At 49.0% G+C, this 23,598-nt stretch overlaps 1 protein-coding gene across 7 annotated transcripts in view; it reads right to left on the bottom strand.

The window, feature by feature from the left end:
• Positions 1–23,598, bottom strand: part of STX1A (syntaxin 1A) — a 338,787-nt gene that overhangs the window by 66,621 nt on the left and 248,568 nt on the right. For all 7 annotated transcript variants that reach the window (XM_073315464.1, XM_073315468.1, XM_073315463.1 and 4 more), the window contains one exon: positions 21,332–21,405. In XM_073315464.1, the coding sequence (XP_073171565.1) occupies positions 21,332–21,405 (74 nt within the window). The remainder of the gene's footprint in view (positions 1–21,331; positions 21,406–23,598) is intronic.

Here is a 23,598-nt window from a genome sequence, read left to right on the forward strand (position 1 = left end):
AGTAGGGGAAGCAGAAGTGGATGGGAACCTGGGAGGCAGTGACCATGAGGAGTGAAATCAGGAAGGCCAAATCACACTTGGAGTTGCAGCTAGCAGGAGATGTTAAGAGTAACAAGAAGGGTTTCTACAGGTATGTTAGCAACAAGAAGAAGGTCAAGGAAAGTGTGGGCCCCTTACTGAATGGGGGAGGCAACCTACTGACAGAGGATGTGGAAAAAGTTCATGTACTCAATGCTCTTTTCGCCTCTGTCTTCACGAACGTCAGCTCCCAGACTACTGCACGGGGCAGCACAGCATGGGGAGGAGGTGACCAGCCCTCTGTGAAGAAAGAAGTGGTTCGGGACTATGTAGAAAAGCTGGACGAGCACAGGTCCATGGAGCTGATGCGCTGCATCCGAGAGTGCTAAAGGAGTTGGCGGATGTGACTGCAGAGCCATTGGCCATTATCTTTGAAAACTCATGGCGATCAGGGGAAGTCCCAGATGACTGCAAAAAGGCAAATTTATTGCCCATCTTTTAAAAAGTGAAGAAGGAGGATCCGGGGAACTACAGGCCAGTCAGCCTCACCTCAGTCCCTGGAAAAATCATGGAGCAGGTCCTCAAGGAATCCATTTTGAAGCACGTAGAGGAGAGGAAAGTGATCAGGAACAGTCAGCATGGATTCACCAAGGGCAAGTCATGCCTGACTAACCTAACTGCCTTCTATGATGAGATAACTGGCTCTGCAGATGAGGGGAAAGCAGTGGACGTGTTGTTCCTTGACTTTAGCAAAGCATTTGATATGGTCTCCCACAGTATTCTTGCCAGCAAGTTAAAGAAGTATGGGCTGGATGAATGGACGATAAGGCGGATATAAAGCTGGAAAGATCATCGGGCTCTACGAGTAGTGATCAATGGCTCCATGTCTTGTTGGCAGCTGGGATCAAGCGGAGTGCCCCAAGGGTCAGTCCTGGGTCCGGTTTTGTTCAATATCTTCATTAATGATCTGGAGGATGGTGTGGATTGCACCCTCAGCAAGTTTGCAGATGACACTAAACTGGGAGGAGTGGTCGATATGCTGGAGGGTAGGGATAGGATACAGAGGGACCGAGATAAATAGGAGGACCGGGCCAAAAGAAATCTGATGAGGTTCAACAAGGACAAGTGCAGAGTTCTGCGCTTAGGATGGAAGAATCCCATGCACCGCTACAGACTAGGGACCGAATGGCTAGGCAGCAGTTGTGCAGAAAAGAACCTAGGGGTTACAGTGGACCAGAAGCTGGATATGAGTCAGCAGTGTGCCCTTGTTGCCAAGAAGGCTAATGGCATTTTGTGCTCTATAAGTGGGAGCATTGCCAGCAGATCGAGGGACGTGATCATTCCCCTCTATTCAGCATTGGTGAGGCCTCATCTAGAGTACTGTGTCCAGTTTTGGTTCCCCGTGCTACAAGAATGTGGAGAAATTGGAAAGCGCCCAGCGGTGGGCAACAAAAATGATTAGGGGGCTGGAGCACATGACTTATGAGGAGAGGTTGAGGGAACTGGGATTGTTTATTCTGTGGAAGAGAAGAATGAGGCCGGATTTGACAGCTGCTTTCAACTTCCTGAAAGGGGGTTCCAAAGAGGATGGATCTAGACTGTTCTCAGTGGTAGCAGATGACAGAACAAGGAGTAATGGTCTCAAGTTGCAGTGCGGGAGGTTTAGGTTGGATATTAGGAAAAAACTTTTTCACTAGGAGGATGGTGAAGCACTGGAATGCGGTACCAAGGGAGGTGGTGGAATCTCCTTCCTTTGAGGTTTTTAAGGTCAGACTTGACAAAGATCTGGCTGGGATGATTTATTTGGGGATTGGTCCTGCTTTGAGCAGGGGGTTGGACGAGATGACCTCCTGAGGTCCCTTCCAACCCTGATATTCTATGATTCTATGATTTGGGGAAGCAGTAAATGGCTTTACTGTATGAATGACAGGATTAGAGCTGTTATGTCCCAGTTTTAGCCTCTCAGAATGGTGCTGGATTCAGACCTGTCTCACGTGACTAGAGCGGGGGAGATGGTTGGGAGATGCTCATGTAATCTCCACTCCTGATTTTAACATTGAGAGGGAAGAATATCAAATAAGAAAGGATGCAGCAATGCAGAAAGGAACAGCAATGGGTAGGAGAATGGGCATTAAGAGGAAGGATAGTGCTGATAGCAGTCAGGCAATAATGGCCGTAGAATGACTGTACCCAATAAGGCGAGGAATGTTGGCAAAGCCAAACAGTAACAGATAAGATGTTTGTACACCAATGCGAGGAGTCTGGGTAACAAAATGGAGGAACTAGAGCTACCGGTGCAGGAAGGGAAACCAGCTATTCGAGGGACAGGAGAAACAGGGTGGAATAGTCGTCATGGCTGGAGTACGGGTATGGAAGGGCATGTGCTGTTCAGGAAAGACAGAAATAAAGGCAAGGTGGTGGAGTAGCATTGTATATCAATTATGAGGTAGACTGATGGGATAGTGCTTGGGGTGTGCTACAGACCCCCAGGATCCAATTTGGATATGGATAGAGACCTCTTTAATGTTTTTAATTAAATAAATACTACTTGGAACTGTGAGATTATGGGAGACTTTAACTTCCCAGCTATAGATTGGAGGACAAGTGCTACTAATAATCGTAGGGCCCAGATTTTCCTGGATGTGATAGCTGACATTCTTTGTCACTATACTTGCTGAACGAACAAGAAGTGATGCCATTTTAGATTTGGTATTGGTGAGCAGTGAGGACTTCATTGAAGAGCTGGTTGTAGGGGACAAGCTTGGTTAGAGTGATCACAAGCTAATTCAGTTTAAAGTAACTTGAAGGATAAGCAAAAATAGATATGCAACTAGGGGCCTTGATTTCAAAAGGGCAAACTTAAAATACTTAAGGGAATTAGTGAGGGAAATGGACTGGACTGAAGAACTCAAGGATCTGAATGTGGAGGAGGCTTGGAATCACTTTAAGTCGAAGTTGCAGAAGCTACCTGAAGCCTGTGTTCCAAGCAAGGGGAAAAATTCTCAGGGAAGGATTGCAGACCAAGCTGGATGAGCAAGTACGTCAAAGAGGTGATTAAGAGAAAGCAGAAAGCTACAAGGAATGGAAGAAGGGATGGATCAGCAAGGAAAGCTACCTCTTGGAGGTCAGAAAGTGTGGGGATAAAGTGAGAACTGCCAAAAGCCAAGCAAAGTTGGACCTTGGAAAGTAAATTCAAACCAACAGTAAAAGGTTCCATAGCCATATAAATAAAAAGAAAACAAGGAAAGAAGATGTGGGACCACTAAGCACTGAGGATGACTCGCACAGCACCCTGGGAGGTGGGGAAACACTGCCCGCCCTGTTACATACGGGAACGGAGGCTGAGCAGATTAGTGACCATGCAGCATTGGGGCTGAGCCAGGAACTGCACCCAGATCTCCTGAGTCCCAGTACAGTGCCCAACCCACTGGCCCAGCCCTCCACACAACACATGGCTCTGTCAGAGCAGAGCTTAGCCTCAGGCAGAGCGAGTGGAGCACAGATCACAGGAGTGCTCCCCATGTTGCCTGATACAGAGAAGGGAGCAGAGGAAGTGCTGAGCACATCGATTGAGGCAGCCAGAATTCCACTCCACCCTTTCAAGCAGACAGGAGCAGGGTGAGAGGGAAAAGGGAGAAACATCCTTCAGCACATCCCCCACTCTGCCTGCTGGGAGTGAGAGGATGTTTCGAGGAATGGAGCAACAGAAGGTAACACAATAATCCTGGCCTGACAGCTGGTTGGTGCATTGCCATGTTTGCATCAGGACAGGATGACACCATGTCAGCATGCAAATGCTGCAGCTGAATTTCCACAACTCCCTGCGCTATTGCATTATTGCTCTAGCTCTACAAGGCCAAAAATCACTGATTCACAAGGCAGTTCAAATATTTCTTCCTCTGTAGCCCCAACAATCCAGCTACTGATCAGTACATCATAAATGAGGCACTAGGGACCAGCTTAAAGATACATTTCCATTTGCTATGCAGAGTGGCAGAAGTTAAGTGCTTAAGGTGGTGTCTCATTTTCCACTATCAACCCAATTTTGCCCCCTGGCCATTCCCTGGCAACCCCTCCCCCCCAAAGCCCTTTCAGCTTCAAGTGTGGCACCCATGCTCTGTGGTCAGTAGACGAGTTTTTGAAAGTTACAAAGCACAGAACCTGGAAGGTCAAAGTGGCCACCAGAATCTGGTAGGCTTCCTAGCCATCACCGGGAGCATGACAGCTTAGTACATTTGATGGGGTGTTGACTGAACTTCCTGCAACTGCTGGCTAAGCTAGAGTGACCCAGTGCCCCAGGTCCTAGTGTAGCCCACAGGAGCAGGGCTTGCCCCTGACTTGTCCACAGCACACATTTGCACCAGTTAATTCATAGCTCTCAAAGCCAGAAGGGACCATTGTGACCATCTAGTCTGACCTCCTGACTAACACTGGCCAGAGAATTTCTCTGAATGAATTCCTGTTTAAACTACAGTGCTCTAGAAAAACTAGATTTAAAAATGATCAGTGATGGGGAATCCTTTTGTGAGTTGTTCCAATAGTTAATCACCCTCTACTGTTAAGCATTTGCCCCTTATTTCTAGTCTGGATTTGTCTAGCGACAGCTTCCAGCCATTGGATCTTGTTATAGCTTTGTCTGCTAGGGCCCATTATCAAAGTTGTGTTTGCCATGTGGGAACTTATAAACTTAAGACACTTTTAATTAAAATGGTTTACAAACCATGTGGACAGATTTTTTTTGTTTAAGAGAGGTTGTTTAAGGGTTAGTGGAAGACAACTCAGAACAGGTTTAAGCTACACCAGAATAAGAGTGTCCACACAGGTTTGTACTGGTTTAACTACTGAGTTTTGAAACCCATTTAAGTTAAACCAGTGAAAACAACCAATGTAGACAAGATCTTAAATCAATTTAAATCTGGCTTCTATCTGATTAGCTTCCTCCTATAAGCTTCCTCCTTCCATAAGCCAGGTTTAAATACGCTTCTGAGTGTCCACACACAAAGTTGCACTTGTTTAATATTGCACCTTTAGTTAAACTGGTGCAACATCTGTGTGTAGCCAAACCCTTAGGCTCAAACGGAAGAGCACTCATTGCTGATCAGTCACCTCGGATGAAGCAGATCGATCCTGCAAGCAGGAGTTTTCATGCTTCCCTGGTCTCAAGTTGGTGAGCCCAAAATGGTGGGTAGGCTCCAGTAAGTTTTACTAAATTCAGATAATTGTGTATCACTATTTTCATGCTGACAATGTAATGCAGGAATAGAAAGGGCATATGTATAGCAATTACAGCCCATTTTGCAGCAATCCTGGAATTGAGGGCTGCCTTCAAACGTGACATCTTCAAAACCACCACATTCTTAGAGTTTGGTTAGGAACAGTTCTTTCCTTTGCCCATCACCTCTCCCTCTCTTCATCCCCTCTGCCTCTCCCACTATAACATGCCAAGTGATTATAATGTTTTATGCTTCGCTCAGGGCTGTGCCAACACAGAGATACGAAACGAACAAGCCCTATTCCTGCATTTGTACTGAGGGCAGTGGCTATGCTATACGCTGACAGAGGAACACTGGGGCAGATCCTGAGCTGCTGTAAGTGTGAATAATGTACACCAGCTGAGGATCTGTCCCACTGCATTCATTTCAGGCTTCATGGGACACATGGGGGAGGGGGGACCCTTTGCCATATGGTATCACACCCAAGTGACTGAGGGTTTTTAGAAAGAACGAGGCGTATTTGTGGCATCTTAGAGACTAACAAATTTATTTGAGCATAAGCTTTCGTGGGCTAAAGCCCACTTCATCAGATGCATGCAGTGGAAAATACTGTAGGAAGATCTATATATACAGAGAACATGAAAAAATGTGGGTTGCCATACCAACTCTTAACGAGACCAATTGATTAAGGTGGGCTATTATCAGCAGGAGAAAAAAAAACTTTTGTAGTGATAATCAGGATGGCCCATTTCCAACAGTTGACAAGAAGGTATGAATAACAGTAGTGGGAAAATTAGCATGGGGCAATAGTTTTTAGTTAGTGTAATGACTCCTCCACTCACAGTCTTTATTCAAGACTAATTTAATGGTGTCCAGTTTGCAGATTAATTCCAGTTCTGCTGTTTCTTGCTGGAGTCTGTTTTTGAAGTTTTTTTGTTGAATAATTGTGACATTTAGGTCTGTAATCGAGTGACCAGAGAGATTGAAGTGTTTTCCGACTGGTTTTTGAATGTTATAATTCTTGACTTCTGATTTGTGACCATTTATTCTTTTGCATAGAGACTGTCCAGTTTGACCAATGTACATGGCAGAAGGGCATTGCTGGCACATGATGGCATATATCACATTGGTAGATGTGCAGGTGAACGAGCCTCTGATAGTGTGGCTGATGTGATTAGGTCCTATGATGGTGTCCCCTGAATAGATATGTGGACAGAGTTGGCATCGGGCTTTGTTGCAAGGATAGGTTCCTGGGTTAGTGTTTTTGTTGTATGGTTGCTGGTGAGTATTTGCTTCAGGTTGGGGAGCTGTCTGTAAGCGAGGACTGGCCTGTCTCCCAAGATCTGTGAGAGTGATGGGTCATCCTTCAGGATAGGTTGTAGATCCTTGATGATGCGCTGGAGAGGTTTTAGTTGGGGGCTGAAGGTGATGGCTAGTGGCGTTCTGTTACTTTCTGCTCATACAGACTAACACGGCTACCACTCTGAAACCTGGGGGTTTTTACACTCCTAACAGGGTATTCTGTCCAAAGAGCTAAACATCAAAATAAATGTTACAGAAATGTTAGAGCCGTCCCCCTAGGAGAACGGCGGAACCTGGGGCTCAGTGCAGACACAGCAGGTTCTCAGTGCCCTGTGCCTGACGCAAGGCCACCATGCTTTTCCCCAGGTTACAGCCTCAGATCACCCACTTGGAGCTTGCTGCCTGAGAGAATGCAGCTCTGTCTACATGTAATGTTCAATACAGACACATCAGGGTCTGCAGCCCTGGGGCATCACCTGATGTACAGGACTTTGTTTCTCAGACTCCGCTCCAGACCGACACACAAGGGAACAACACTGCACTTGCCTCCTCTGAGAAGCTCCTGCTAGGATTCCAGAGACCTCTCTCAGGAAGAGCCTGCAAAAGGTGTATAAATGCTAGCATACTGGGAGGGCAGAACCAGGAAATGCTCCCAGCCCTTGGCTAGGACAACACCTGGGAGCAATAGGCAAAGTGCTGAAGTTCCCTGAAAACTAGAAATAACTCTAAACAAGGGTCCTTATTGCAGGAAGGGAATGAACATGAGGATCCAAAGCAGGAGTTTCCTGAGAGTGAACATAAAGGGGATTATCTAGGATGAGACACGTACACACATTTTCCTCTGATCCCACTTTGCTCTGCTAGGAAAGGCTGCCTCAGGAACTCCGTGTACTTTGCTCAAAATGTGTTAGACTGACAGTGTCTTGGGCCTGGTCTACACAGCAAAGTTGCAGTGATGTAATGAAATTGCTTTAGAAACTGATTGAGTTAAGTAGCTGCAGCTCTAATTTCAGATTACGTGTAGAGCTGGGTGGAACTGTCTGGCCAAAAGTTAGATTTGGGTTTGACTGAATCATTTAACTGATTCTTGTAAAATTCACCAAACCGTTTCAGCCAAACCAAAACAATACCCGAATCGATATAAGATGATTTAAACTGAGACGAAAGCATCCACACATGGGGGTTGTCCCAGTTTAACTAAACTGGTTTCTAAAGCAGTACAGTCTAGGAAAAGAGCACAATTTTCTGACAACGACAAGCCTGTATTACCTCTGGCAGCGGCACCACAGTGGTTTGTGGAACACTGGTACTAAAATCACAACCAAAGGGCGGGGGCAAGAAAACAAGCCCTTGCTGGTTCTGGATGAGACCTGAACTCCCGAACAGATCTCCAGTACTTATACAGACCCCATTACCATAGAATCAGAGCACTTTACCCCCCAGGAGCAGGGCAGTGCCATTATCCCCATTGTACAGATGGGAACTGAGGCCCAGAGAGACTAAGTGACTGGCCCAAGGTCACACAGCTCTGTGGTGGAAAAAAGAATAGATCCCAGGTCTCCCAAGTCTGGTGAGTGCCCTGCTCACTCGGCCGTCCTTCCTCTCATTAGATGAGTTAAGTTCTGGGGTTACAAATCTGAACCCTCCCAGAATTCAGGAAGGTTGGGCCCAGGACATTCCCTTTTGGGGCCATCTCTAGTTTTATCAGAAGCATTTCATGCCACAAACAGGAATATATATGCTCACAAAACTGGGACTAGAAAATACTCCATGGGTACAACATAGCCAAGATCACTTAGTGCCTGGAATCGTCACTCCTGCATTTCCCAACTGCATTCATGGGAAGGTCTTTAGTAAAGAGAGAACAAAAGAAAGTGCTCATGCTTCAGGTACTGTCTCTGCTAGGATGTGAAGGGGTCAGGGAGCAGAGCACTCCCAGGTAGGCCGATAATTGTTTGCATTCCTGACAAGGCTGCTCTAACAGGCAGCGCACAGAGTGACAGCTATGGGAAGGCAGTGTAATCTAGTGGGTAGGGCACTAGACTGGAAGTCAGAAATCTTGCTTCTATTCTTGTCCCTGTGAACTGCTTTTTGACCTTGGATGTGTCACTGCCCCTCTCTGGGCAGTTCCCTTCTCTGCCCTTGTCTGGCTTGTTTGTGTATGATTTCAAACTCTTCAGGGCAGAGACTGTCTCTCAGGATGCATGCGCACAGCGCCTAGCACAATGGGGCTCTAACCTAGGCTGGGGTCTGTGGGCGCTACTGCACGCTGATAGTAGCAGCTGTATCTTTGTAATGGGAAAGGGCAGAAACCAATTTTTTAAAAGCAAGCTTAGAATTAGCAGCATGTTGTAGAATGCAGCAAAAATGATGGAGCCCCCTTAAAATCATGGGGTCTGTGGGTTTTTCCTGCCCTCTGTATTTTCCTCTCTCTGATTTTCAGGCAGTTATTTGTATACTGGAAAGATTTTGCTACAAGATGCTCACTACCTCCCGCATGCACGAGCTGGCGAGCAGCAGCTTTTGCCCTGTGCCCAAGACCCCTGGCTGGGTCAGGCCAGAAGTGCTGTGATGTGGAAAAAGTTGGGACCCTTGTTATGTCCTGCTCCAATGAACATCGCAGCAGGTGGGAGCTGCAGCATGGTCTGGAGGGATTCATTTCAATCATTTGCTTTAAATCAGTTTTGTGCCGCGCAGTTCCCAGACTGAATCAGGGCGGAGCTGGCAAGAGCCTACTACAGCTGCACAGAGCATGGCAGAATTCATTATGTCCAATGCTGAAGGCTGCTTCTGCAGAAGCGATCAGTTAATGTCACTGCTCTATTGACCAGACACCAGCTGCAGAATGGACTATCAGACATAATGCAGCAGTTTCACACAGGAAAATGAGACAAACCCAAACACTGAAACCACTTTCACCTCCCCTGCAAGGGGCTTTCAGACAGGCTGAGCCTGAAGCAAAGTTCCCAGCTACACGGAAGCACTACATTAAAATCTCTCCCTGCCCATGCACAGATAAGGCTGCTGTTGCCTACCCTGGGCAAAGCCAGTGCAGCTGCTAAGTTCCTGAACTGGTTGGGGTGACCAGGCTGGGAAGATGTGACCTAAACCAATGGTGGCAACAGTCTCAGGGAGTCAGAAAAAGGGTAAGCAGCCCAAAATCAGAGCTACTGACTTCACTGATGAAGGTTTTTTCTAGGTTTTATTTTTATGAAACAGGCCCAGCGACAGGAGAGGGAGCTGAATTCTATCCCATTAACCTAGCCTGGCCGACCCAGTGATTGGAGAGGGAGCTGGATTCTACCCCCATTGCCCCTGCCTGGCAATGTTGTTTACTTAGGGATTCTCACAACAAATTTTTTGGTGGCCTCAGAATGTGGCCACCAACTCTTGCTGGTGGCCACTCTGACAATATTTCCTAAAATACTTTATTAACTTTCAGAAAAGCAAATAAATAGGCACAAACATATGTCCAAATCATTGTAACTTATTTATGTAGGTGGTCTTTTTGCAGATTCAATAATAAAAATAATGTACAGTTGTCACTATTCTTTACTGGACCTAAACCGAATAGAAACACAAATAAGGTGCTTTACATGTTCTCGTCTGTTGTTGTTTCTTTTGCTTTTTGGGGTGGTTTTTTTTTTAGACTTTCTAGCTAGTAAGTCTGCTGCTGTGAAAAGTGATATTTGTATGTTTGTTAATATCACTTTTCACAACAGCAGACTTGTTAGCTAGCTGGGAGACAGTGAAAAGTGATATTAACAAACACACAAATATCATTTATCACAGTAGACTTACTCAGGCCTGGCAAGCCAGGGGACAAATTAAGCCTTGGATGCGGAGGTGAGTCGGGAGGCAGCAGTGGTGGGGGTGATAAGGTGGACGGGTGAGGGACTGGGGGATGGAGCCTGCCGAGCCCTGTGGCTGGGGAATGTAGCCCATGGCTGGAATCTGCCGCCAAGCGGCCAGAGCCCATGGCCAGAGCCTGCCTCCTGTCACCCCAGTGCTGAAGCTGGAAGCCTGAGCTCCACCGTCCGGAGAAGGTGGGGAACTCACACCGGCTGTCTGCTCCTCCGGCATTTGTGCTTCCAGATGGAGGCAGGGCCCAACCACTCTGGGCGGCCCCAGAGGAGGAGCTGCTGCTCCCCCACTCCCCACACAATCATTGCCCAGAAGTCTGTGGCCACAAGAAAAGCCCTGCATGCAGCCATGGTAACCGCACTTGAGAAACACGGCCATCATCAATACAATTGTTTACTTAAGCTTCACTACAAAAAAGCTGTTTTTTCCAGAGGAAGAATTAATGCATGTTCGCTATCCAGCGATAAACCTTAGTGGAAAGAAAGCCCTGTAGTTTTTACGATGACATAGTAAGGCGAGGTCTACCACAGGTGGGAGTATAGCACTGATTTGCCTAGCTATCTTACAGGAAACATGCTGGAATTTTACCCAGGAACTGCTAACCTGCATTAGTTATCCTGTGATAAACACAGCCCTTCTCTTGGCAGTGAAGACAAAGCCTTAGTTCCAGTCAGTTGCCACCATACAAAACTCTTGGGGGTGCACAGATGTCACTGAGGCCTGAGATCCTGGGCTGAAAAAGAGGGAGTTTGTAAGGTGCTGGCTGCTAGGAAAGGTGTCTTGTAATGAGAGCACATGTGAGCAGGAAATCAGTGAAAGAGAATGCACCTGGGATCCCACCATGCTGCTCGTCCACTTTCCAAAGCTGTTCCTGGCGTACCTGTGGTTTCTGTGGAGCAAGCCCTCTCTGCAAATTATCTAGTGATTACATAATCAGTTACTAGCCCAGTGAAGATCACGGTCTTTGTGAAATATTCCCTCCTGGATAAGGCCAGGGTGCATGAGAGCCAGCAGCCCCTTACACCCTACTAAGCTCCAGGCCCAAGGATGGAGGATCCTTCAGAGTCATTCATCTGGATCCTAGTGCATCGAAATATCCTTATCCCTGAAGAAACAAGTCTGAGATAACTGGTGCGTACTGAGGCTCCTCAGGAAGAGACAGGGAGTGAATGCTGAATGTAAAGAACAAAGACATGCTGATGCTCTTTCCCAAGGCATACACCTAAACGAGCATGCACTTACCAGAAAAAGGCACCTCGATCACTGAACAAATGAAGGCCCCAGGGAGCAATGTGACAACCAAGAACTACACATGGGAAATCTGAGCCCTTGGAACCATCAGGCTTAACAGGCATGAAGTGATGGGTTCCTAGGACACAGCAGCACAAGGGGATGTAACCTTCCCCACAGCAGTCATAGAATCATAGAATCATAGAATATCAGGGTTGGAAGGGACCTCAGGATCAAAGCAGGACCGATCCCCAACTAAATCATCCCAGCCAGGGCTTTGTCAAGCCTGACCTTAAAAACCTCTAAGGAAGGAGATTCCACCACCTCCCTAGGCAACGCATTCCAGTGTTTCACCACCCTCCTAGTGAAAAAGTTTTTCCTAATATCCAACCTAAACCTCCCCCACTGCAACTTGAGACCATTACTCCTTGTCCTGTCCTCTTCCACCACTGAGAATAGTCTAGAACCATCCTCTCTGGAACCACCTCTCAGGTAGTTGAAAGCAGCTATCAAATCCCCCCTCATTCTTCTCTTCCGCAGACTAAACAATCCCAGTTCCCTCAGCCTCTCCTCATAACTCATGTGTTCCAGACCCCTAATCATTTTTGTTGCCCTTTGCTGGACTCTTTCCAATTTATCCACATCCTTCTTGTAGTGAGGGGCCCAAAACTGGACACAGTACTCCAGATGAGGCCTCACCAATGTCGAATAGAGGGGGACGATCACGTCCCTCGATCTGCTCGCTGTGCCCCTACTTATACATCCCAAAATGCCATTGGTCTTCTTGGCAACAAGGGCACACTGCTGACTCATATCCAGCTTCTCGTCCACTGTCACCCCTAGGTCCTTTTCCGCAGAACTGCTGCCTAGCCATTCGGTCCCTAGTCTGTAGCTGTGCATTCTTCCGTCTGTGGGTTCTTCCGTCCTAAGTGCAGGACCCTGCACTTATCCTTATTGAACCTCATCAGATTTCTTTTGGCCCAATCCTCCAATTTGTCTAGGTCCCTCTGGATCCTATCCCTGCCCTCCAGCGTATCTACCACTCCTCCTAGTTTAGTATCCTCCGCAAATTTGCTGAGAGTGCAATCCACACCATCCTCCAGATCATTTAGGAAGATATTGAACAAAACCAGCCCCAGGACCGACCTCTGGGGCACTCCACTTGACACCGGCTGCCAACTAGACATGGAGCCATTGATCACTACCCGTTGAGCCCGACAATCTAGCCAACTTTCTACCCACCTTATAGTGCATTCATCCAGCCCATACTTCCTTAACTTGCTGACAAAAATACTGTGGGGGACAGCGTCAAAAGCTTTGCTAAAGTCAAGAAACAATACATCCACTGCTTTCCCTTCATCCACAGAACCAGTTATCTCATCATAGAAGGCGATTAGATTAGTCAGGCATGACCTTCCCTTGGTGAATCCATGCTGGCTGTTCCTGATCACTTTCCTCTCATGTAAGTGCTTCAGGATTGATTCTTTGAGGACCTGCTCCATGATTTTTCCAGGGACTGAAGTGAGGCTGACTGGCCTGTAGTTCCTAGGATCCTCCTTCTTCCCTTTTTTAAAGATGGGCACTACATTAGCCTTTTTCCAGTCATCCGGGACTTCCCCTGTTCGCCACGAGTTTTCAAAGATAATGGCCAATGGCTCTGCAATCATAGCCGCCAGTTCCTTTAGCACTCTCGGATGCAACCCCATGGACTTGTGCACGTCCAGCTTTTCTAAATAGTCTCTAACCACCTCTTTCCCCACAGAGGGCTGGCCATCTACTCCCCATGTTGTGATGCCCAGCGCAGCAGTCTGGGAGCTGACCTTGTTCGTGAAAACAGAGGCAAAAAAAGCACCACCAGTGCTGCAATTAGATTTCAAGAATGCACATTTTGGGGGACTCAGGCTAAGCAATGACTTCTTACAAGTCCAAACGAGAGGAAGGCCGCTTGTGGAATCTTAGCAGTGATTACGACTACAGTTGCTCAGGAGAGAAAGAATATAAAGAACAAGAAACAGCTGAAGTGGCTTCATGGAGAGCTGCTCCAAAATCAGAATCTCTCCTGGGAATGGAGAGGCGAGAGCCCAGCAAGAATCTACCAGTCATTTAGGACTTGCAGGGAAAGATAAACGAGCAGAGGGCCTAAAACTGCCCCTCTTCCCCTCCCCCGCCTCTTCCCCCGCCCCGCTGGGTGCCTGCCCCTCCCCCTCTCCCCCGCCTCTTCCCCCACCCCGCTGGGTGCCTGCCCCTCCCCGTCTCCCCCGCCTCTTCCCCCGCCCCGCTGGGTGCCTGCCCCTCCCCGTCTCCCCCGCCTCTTCCCCCGCCCCGCTGGGTGACTGCCCCTCCCCCTCTCCCCCGCCTCTTCCCCCGCCCCGCTGGGTGACTGCCCCTCCCCCGCCTCTTCCCCCGCCCTGCTGGGTGCCTGCCCCTCCCCCTCTCCCCCCTCCTCCGCCTCTTCCCCTGCCCTGCTGGGTGCCTGCCCCTCCCCCGCTCCCCCCTCCCCCGCCTCTTCCCCTGCCCTGCTGGGTGCCTGCCCCTCCCCCTCTCCCCCCTCCCCTTCCCCCACCCTGCTGGGTGCCTGCCCCTCCCCCGCCTCTTCCCCCGCCCCGCTGGGTGCCTGCCCCTCCCCCTCTCCCCCCTCCCCCGCCTCTTCCCCCGCCCTGCTGGGTGCCTGCCCCTCCCCCTCTCCCCCCTCCCCCGCCTCTTCCCCCCGCCCTGCTGGGTGCCTGCCCCTCCCCCTCTCCCTCCCTGCCCCCGATCAGCTGATGGCCCTTGTGCGGGAGAGGGAGAAGGGGAGCACCGGGCACTGGCTGCTCCGGGGAGGAGGCGGAGACGAGGTGGGGACGGGGCCTTGGGGAAGGGGGGTGGAATCAGGGCATATCCCCTCCAGCCCCCTGCCATGAGCTGCTCTGGGCAGGGGGCTGGGAACACCCCCACAACCCTAGCCCACACCCCCAGCCCTCTGCCCTGATCTCTGCACCCCCCCCACACACCCAGCCCTCTGCCCTGACCCCTGCACCCCCCCACACACAGCCAGCCCTCTACCCTGATCTCTGCACACCTCACACACCCCAGCCTCCTGCCCTGACCCCTGCACCCCCCTCACACACCCCAGCCTCCTGCCTTGACCTCTGCATCCCCCCATGACCCCAGCCCTGACTCCAGCACCCCCAACACATACCCAGCCCCCCCCGCCCCATGCCCTGACTCTTGCACCCCCCACATTCTCACCCCCGCCGTGAGCACCAAATGGGAGCTCCTGCACCCTCCAACGTTCCCACCTGCACCCCTCGCACCAAATGGGAGCTGCCCAGGTAAGCACTTCACACCCAAACCTCCTGCCCCAACCCCGAGCCCCCTCCCTCATTCTAGCTCCTGGCCAGACCCTGCACCCCAACCCCCAGCCTGCTCCTTCACGCCCAGCCCTGTGCTCAGTGCAGAGAGAGAGGCAGAGAATGGGCTAGAACCAGGGAGAAGGTAGGTACCCACTCTGTGTGGGCAGGGCCGGGATCCCAGACCGGCAGCGGGCTGAGCTGGTCCGGCAGCCGGGACCCTGGCTGGCAGGAGCCGGCGGACTGAACCCCAGACCGGCAGCGGGCTGAGTGGCAGCCGGCTGAGCCACTCAGCCCACTGCCGGTCTGGGGTCCCGGCCGCCAGCCCCTTGCCAGCCGGGGTCCCGGCCGCAAGCCCCGCTCAGCCCTCTGCCGGCCTAGGTGAACGGAAGCCCAGGCTGGCAGCGGGCTGAGCAGGCCGGCGGAGTAAGATCAGCATTTTAATTTAATTTTAAATGAAGCTTCTTAAACATTTTGAAAACCTTGTTTACTTTACATATGACAATAATTTAGTTATAGAATATACAGACTTATAGAGAGAGACCTTCTAAAAACGTCCAAATGTATGACTGGCACGCGAAACCTTCAATGAAAGTGAATAAATGAAGACTCGGCACACCACTTCTGAAAGGTTGCCGACCCCTGCTGTAGGATCTCAAAGCAGCAGCAAAGGGCATATAACCAACATGTTTTCTTTAACAGGGCCCCTTAAAGAACCTTTATAACTTTACCAGGGAAAAAGTGCCAGGGTGTGTCTACACTGGCAGAGTGACATCGCCAGCAGTTACTGTGCCGCTCAGAGAGCGCTGAAGGGGAACCGCTGTTGTGAGTTCGCACTATCAGCTGTCTGTGCAATAGCATGTTCGCACTTGCAGTGGTATTTGGAGCAGTGCACTCTGGGCAGCTATCCCACAGAGCATCTCTTCCTCTTCTGCCTCTAAGAGTTGTGGGAAGGCAAAAGGAGTCATGGGGCATCCTGAGTCCTGTCCCAGTGCCGCGTGATGCATTGCTTTGCATACCAACAATCCCTGTACTTCTGTCCACATTTGAAGCCATCTTTCAACCGTTTGTGTACTGTGCGCTCTGCTTCTTCGGTCTGCAGGAATGGATCCCGCACTGTTGACCAATATGCTGCTCACTCTCCCTAACACGTCACGAGTGGCAGTGGAGTTATTCCTTAAACTACAAAGGCAGAGGAGTTGGACATTGATCTCGCCACATGTAGTAGCTATGACATGAGATTGCTTGTGGCATTCACAGAGGTGCAGACCACAGTGGAACACCACTTTTGGGCTTGGGAAACAAGCGACTGAGCGGTGGGATCACATCGTCATGCAGGTCTGGGATGATGAGCAGTGGCTGCAGAATTTTCGGATGAGGAAAGTCACATTCATGGGAGTGTGATGAACTCGCCCCAGTCCTGCGGCAAAAGGACACAAGAATGAGAGCTGCCTTGTCATTGGAGAAGCATGTGGCAATTGCACTGTGGAAGCAGGCTACTCCCGACTGCTATCGATCAGTTGCTAACCAGTTCGAAGTGGGAAAGTTGACCGTTGAACTCGTGTTGATGGAAGTGTACAGGGCCATTAATCGCATCCTGCTCTGAAAGACCGTGACTCTGGGCAACATGCGTGACATTCTGGATGGCTTTGCACAAATGGGCTTCCCTAACTGCAGAGGGGCGATAGATGGCATGCATATTTCAATTCTGGCACCACACCACCTAGCCAGCAAGTACATTAATAGGAAGGAGTATTTCTCCATGGTTCTCTAGGCGTTTGTGGATCACCGTGGGCGTTTCACGGACATTAACGCAGGCTGGTCTGGAAAGGTGCATGACGCAGGCATCTTTTGGAACGCTGGCCTGTTCAGGAAGCTGCAGGCAGGAACTTTCTTCCTGGACCAGAAGATCACCATAGGGGAGGTTGAAATGCCCATTGTGATCCTGTGATTCCCCGCCTACCCCTTAATGCCGTGGCTTATAAAGCCATACATGGGGCACCTTGACAGCAGCAAGGAGCAGTTCAACAACAGGCTGACCAAATGCAGAATAACTGTGGAGTGTGCTTGTGGCCATTTAAAGGCCCACTGGCGCTGCCTATATGGGAGGCTGGATCTGGCCGATGACAATATTCCAATGCTTATAGCCACGTACTGTATGCTCCATAATATTTGTGAAGGGAAGGATGAAAGCTTCACTTAGGGCTGGATCGCTGAGGCTCAGCCAGAGACCAGGGCTTTGAACAGCCAGAGACCAGGGCTATTAGAGGTGCGCAGTGCGGGTCCATAAGAATCAGGGATGCCTTGAGGGAGCAATTTGAAGCTGAAATCCACCAATATTTGTTGCTGTGCTCAGGAGTGCAGCGCTTGTAATGCTAGGAGGGGATGATGATTGGTGCAGACGATGCCCTGTGAAGGTGTAAGAAAATTGCCTGTTGCTTTGCAGGGCTCTGTTTGCTTTCAAACCAAAACAATTATTTTATTAATAAACAACCAGAGGAAAGAGACAAACAAAAAAACACATCAGCACTGTGGAGGAGGGGGAAAGGGAGGGTCCCAGGAGGAGGTGAGGTCCCGGGACGGTTAAAGATTTGTGTATGTCTAGGTATCATATGCAATGTTGTCCTTTGGAGTACAGTGCAGTGGGTACTGTACTTCAGCAGGGCTAAACTGCAGAGGGACGGATGTTGAGTGCAGTGGGTACTGGGAGTCCTCAGGGCTATGCAAGAGTGTGTTGGCGGTGTCTGAGGGGCACATGGGAAAGCATTTTGCAACAGGGGCTGCAGGGGAGGGCGGGCACGGAGCTGTTTGCAGTGCTGGTAGCACCTTGGCACTTCATAACTTTTAATAGCTGCTCTGTGGCTTCATTCTCGCGCACCGCATTCTCCTTTCGGTCCCTCTTCTCACTGTCCCGCCACTCCTTCAGGTCTTGTTTTTCGGCCATAGAGTGCATCATGACCTCACGCAGAAAGTCCTCTTTAGTTCTTCGTGGCCTCTTTCTAATTCTGCGTAGCCATTCAGCTGGCGATAACCAAGAGGGACACTGGCCTCCCAAGGTCATATCTGCGAAGCCAAAATGCAACATTTTACAGAAGCAGTATTGTTTGCAACACACAGACCACTGATTCAGTGATTTAAAACACAGCCACGATTCACACACCTGTCACTAACTGGCTGAGCCCAGGCAAGCGCACATGAGCCACAAGACCCCCAAAATGGTGAGTAACCGCAGGGGTAGGGGAAATCAGTGTTCCAGGACCATACTGCACACTGGGCATGTGGCTCTTGGGGAGAGCCAGCACTGTAGTGGGGGCCTTATAATCATTACTGTCCCCCCATTTTCCACAGGTTGTGTTCATTACGGAAGATATCTCGCTGCTAAGGGTGAACAGGGAATCAGTGGAGGGTCTTCTCTTAGACTGCGGCTTCTGCCTGGCCCTTATCATAGAATATCAGGGTTGGAAGGGACCTCAGGAGGTCATCTAGTCCAACCCTCTGCTCAAAGCAGAATCAATCCCCAATTTTTGCCCCAGATCCCTAAATGGCCCCCCTCAAGGATTGAACTCACAACCCTGGGTTTAGCAGGCTAATGCTCAAACCACTGAGCTATCTCTCCCCCTTATCCTTATGCGTCTTATTTGTGCAGCAATGGTTCCCCTCCTCCCCCAGTGACAGTAGAGTGGTGCAGGAAAGTTACCCTTAATGGGGCAAGAAACAAAGCAGCTCTGCCAAAGAACCTACAGCAGCGGATTGCCCAGTATCTCCATGAGAGTTTCGTAGAGATCTCTGAGGCAGATTCCCATGAAGTGAGGGAGTCAATGAAGTCTCTGTTCCACCGCTCAGACGAGGCATGTGGTGGTATGCGCATCATACAGGCACAAGCCTGCTTTCTGCAACCCTTCTGCCCCCAACAACTCACTTCAGCGATTCCCAAAATCAAAGCCACTTACCAGGGGCCTGTCTCCTGTCTGCACTTCGCCAAGCTCCAACAGCTGTGACTGGCTAGCCTCCTCTGACCTGACATGCATCTCTGACCTCCGAATCATCCTCTGCCTCTGGGTCCCCCGCCCTCTCCTCGTCCAAGATTTCCTCCTCCTGGCTCGGTCCACTCTCGAAGTATCCACAGTGGCCTTCGCAGTGGAGGTGGGGTTGCCACCGAGTATCACATCCAGCTCTTTGTAGAACCAGCAGCTCGTGGCTGAGCACTGGAGCGGTGGTTTGCCTCCTGCGCCTTGTGGTAGGCGTTCTGCAGCTCCTTCACTTTGGCCCTGAACTGCAGTATGTCCCAGTCATGGCCCCTTTCTGTCATGCATCATGAAATCTGTCCGTAGGTATAATTCCTACGGCTGGAGTTCAGCCGGGACTGGCCTCCTCTACCCAAATGCTGATGAGGTCCAGCAGCTCGGCATTGCTCCAAGCGGGGGAGCGCCTGGTGCGTGGAGCAGGCATGGCCACCTGGAAAGATGTATTGAGACCACTGCACGCATCACCGAGCAAACAGGAAGGGGACTTTCAAAATACTCAAGAAATTTAAGGGGTAGGGCTCTCGGTTGGTCACCTGAGGGCAGGGCAGTAGAGTTCAAACTGATGACCAGAGAGGTGAGAACAGGCCTTGTGGGACACCTCCCGGAGGCCTATCGCAGCGCTGTCATCGACCAGGGTGTCCACACTGGCCCCGCGGCACTGTAGCCCCTCCACAGAAACCTGCACACGTCTCATCAGGGTGTTTTTTTACAGCGCTGCAACTGTGCAGGTTCTGCACACGAAGTGGCGTGGCCGCGTGTGCACCTCGGGAGTTACCGCGCAGAAAGCTGCTTTGCTGCGCACAGACTGGCCAGTGTAGACAAGGCCTCAGAGAAGTTAGGGATGAGAATGATTTATTGGCAGTGAAACAGCCAATCTAATTGCTTCTCACACTATGTCACTTCCTCCAGGTAGGACTGGCCCAGCATAAGATTGTTCCCTCGCATATATTCCCTAGGGCTTTCCCCAGTCCAATTTCAAATGATTCAGGGGATCAGTCCACTACCATTCTGGGTACCCCAATGTCTAGTACATTGCACTACTCCTAAAACTCCGTGACATGAGCCTAAACCTGTTGATAGTCAGTTTATATCCATCTCCAATTTGCTCTTCTCTGGTACAGGAGATACCCTGACAGACACCTCGCCCAGGGGCAGCGCCCTCTAGTGCTACACCTTCCTCAGAACTGCTCGCTATGGATCTGTAAAAGATTTGACTATAGTGCCCACTACTGGAATATGTAAGCATTGCCTGGGTATCCATGGATGTCCTGTAGACCAGCACTGTGCCCCCCTGTGACAAACACCCCACATATCCTCTTCTTTTCTCAGCTCTTAAGTTATCATTACTGTTGCTCACCTCTGGAATCTCTCTGTCCATGCGCCTAAAACTGAACATATAACAAGAGCCCTGGATCTCCCTGGTGCTGAGTAGGGGGAAATAATCACTCCCCTTGTTTCACCTGGTGCTTCCATTAATAGAAACCAGGGCAGCATTTGACTTACTTTTACAATGCTTGATTCTAATGTACTTACAGCAATTTCCTCTTATTCCTTTGAAAAATGCTTGCTAATAAAGTAGGACTTACTGCCACATTGCTGTGACAATACAGTAAGAAACCTGCTAACTGAGAGACGGTGCCAGTTACCAAAGAAGTCCTTTGCAATGGGAGATAGAATTGTTTTAACTATTCAAACACTGCTATTTCCCAGGCTGCCAGCCAGGGCGGTGCCCCATGAAGAGAGTGAATTTCCAGGAGCAGATTATGGGCCTGCAGAATGCAATCCAGAAGTTTATATTATAAACACTTTTAGGGCATACACATCCCCACAATGTCATTCAGTTTTGACATCTCTTATGATCCTGCAGAGCATCATTCCATGCTCTTTAAAGTGCACTGAGGAGCCAGGTTTAGCACACACTGCAAAAGGGACCTTTCTGTCCCCAAAGTGCATGAACTATAGTTTATTTCGTGGTTCAATAAAATCCCACTGGGCCAGATATTTCAAAACATGTGTGCAAAAAACCACACACCCGAGTTACCCACACAGAAGCCCTAATGTGTACACGCATGTGAGGAATTGGATGCACACACCCCTTTATTATATTACATACACAGATCACAGGAATCACATTGGGGCTTCAGGCATGTAGGCTGGGGGTGCACAAAGCCTGCACACTCTTTTGCAGACACACCTAGCAATCTGCCCCATTACTGTGAAGTGCTTTTCAGGGCTCTGGGCAGAATATCTGCAGCCTTTGTCCTCCATCACCTTCTGGGACACGTTAGTGTGCAAAGCTTGTCTCAACCTCCATCCTCCCAAACCAAGATTCACCAGGACAGAGACTCACCTGCGTTTTCCTTATCCTCAGGTCAGCAGATGATCTATTCAATCCTTCCTCTTGTTCAATACTCTGTTCAATACCTGGTTGTGGACAGAAGAATTCAGCTTATTTTAGACTGTTTAGAAGAGAATAAGAGATTGCTTTGCAAATCAATTCTAAAAGCCAGAATACATGTGGATTAGAGACGCATCTGGATCCCACTGCAGTCCTCATGTTCTGAGATACCGGCCCATTTTATCCTGGGCTGAAAGCAGCTTTCCTGTGGGCAAACCACTAGCTCCAGCTGTCTCTTACATTTTCAGACAGCAGGACTGGTTACTAATTTAAACAGCTGAAGACTACATCTCTCTCTCACTCTGCTGAGAAAGAGTCAGGAATGTAAAATAGAGAGTAGGAATTCTGTGCCCTGCAAAGCAATGTCTGTACTAATGGACCTGCAACCTCTCCCAGGTTGGTGTCATCCACAAATTGTATAAGCGTATGGTCCACTCCATTATCCAAATCATTAATGAACATATTGAATATATTGCTCTCCTTCGAGACCCCTGCAGAACACCACTAGATACGCCCTCCCAGTCTGACAGCAAAGTATTGATAACGACTATTTGAGTTAAGTTTCTAAACCGTTTGTGCACCCACATTATAGTGATTTCATCTGGATCATATTTCTCTAGTTTGCTTATGAGAATGTCATTTGGGACTATGTCAAAAGCCTGACTAAAATCCAGATCTGTCACATCTACTGCTTCCCCCATCCGACAGGCCAGTCACCCCGCCAAAGAAGGAAATCAGGCTGACCTGGCATGACTCGTTCTTGACAAACTCACATTGGCTATTATTTACCATCGTATTATTGCAACATCTCCAGGCTGCCACTCAGCCGCACCTATAACACACAGCCCATCAGAAGTTCCACCTCAAGTCCCATGGCTCCTGATTGGCTCCCTTCCCCATATAAACCCAAGGGGCGTTCCAGGAAGTGTACAGGCAACGGCACAGATCTTCTGTACCTGCGTCTACTGTTCCTGCTCCTTATGTGGAATTCCTGGCTTAACCTTGGTTTGATTTGGACTTCACCGCCTGATTCGGACTACGACTTTGGTATTGACTCTGGCTTGGATCTGACTACGAACTCCTCTGCTACTCCCAGCCTTCGGGTTGCCCTTGCTCTGACCCTTGGCCATGACTGCCCTTCTTGGGATCCTGAAAATTATTCTCTTGGTGGTTACAAATTGATTAATTATTTATCCAGTATCTTTTCATGGATCGAAGTTAGGCTAACTGGTCTATAACTCCCCAGGTCCTCTTTGTTCCCCTTTTTAAAGATAGGTACTATATCCGCTCTTCTCTAGCCCTCTGGGACCTCACCCATCCTCCATGAGTTCTCAAAGATTCTAATGGTTCTCAGATTGCTTCAGCTAGTTCCTTAAATACCCTATGTGAATTTTGTCAGGCCCTGCCAACTTGAATACATCTAATTTATCTACATATTCTTTAAACTGTTCTTTCCCTATTCTGACTGGGGTTCCTCCAGTCTTCTTGTTAATATTAATTGTATTAAGCAGCTAGTTACAATTAACCTTCTTAGTGAAGACTGAAGCAAAATAGGCATTAAACACCTGTCTACTTCATATCTTCAATTATTAGCTCTCCTTCCCTACTATGTAGTGGCCTATACTTTGTGTTTCTCTCACTCAAAATGTATTTAAAGAATCTGATCTTATTGCCTTTTATGTCCCTTGCTTGTAACCTTTAGTCTTTCTGATTGTGTCCCTACATGGTTGTGCTATTCTTTTGTATTCATTCTTAGTGATTTGTCTGTATGTCCACTTGGTGTAGGATTCCTTTTTGATTTTCAGTTCATTAAAGAGCTCCTAATGGAGCCATATTGGCTTCTTACAATTCTTCCGATCTTTCCTTTGTACTGGAATCGTTTGGTGTTATGCCTTTCATATTGTCTCTTCAAGAAACCACCAACTCTCCAAACTACATTTTCCCTTCTGTTTTCTTCCCACAGGATCCTGTGACAATCAGGGTCCAGACACCGGAATGGGAGAACAGGGGGTTTGAACCCCAAAGAAAAAGCAGGTGAACCAACGGCTTGTACACAATGTTAATGTACTAGAAACACGTGCAGAGTAAGGTCTTTTATGAAAGCTTCTCATGCTCTAAACTTAATAATCATTATGTGGTAGGTACACAGGCCATGCTTGTCGTGCTTTTATTTGTGTCTATAGAGAACTGCTCATAAAACTTCAGCTCCAGCTCACAGC

Source organism: Lepidochelys kempii, chromosome 17 (genome assembly GCF_965140265.1).
Source record: "Lepidochelys kempii isolate rLepKem1 chromosome 17, rLepKem1.hap2, whole genome shotgun sequence".
NCBI classification, from domain to species: domain Eukaryota; kingdom Metazoa; phylum Chordata; order Testudines; family Cheloniidae; genus Lepidochelys; species Lepidochelys kempii.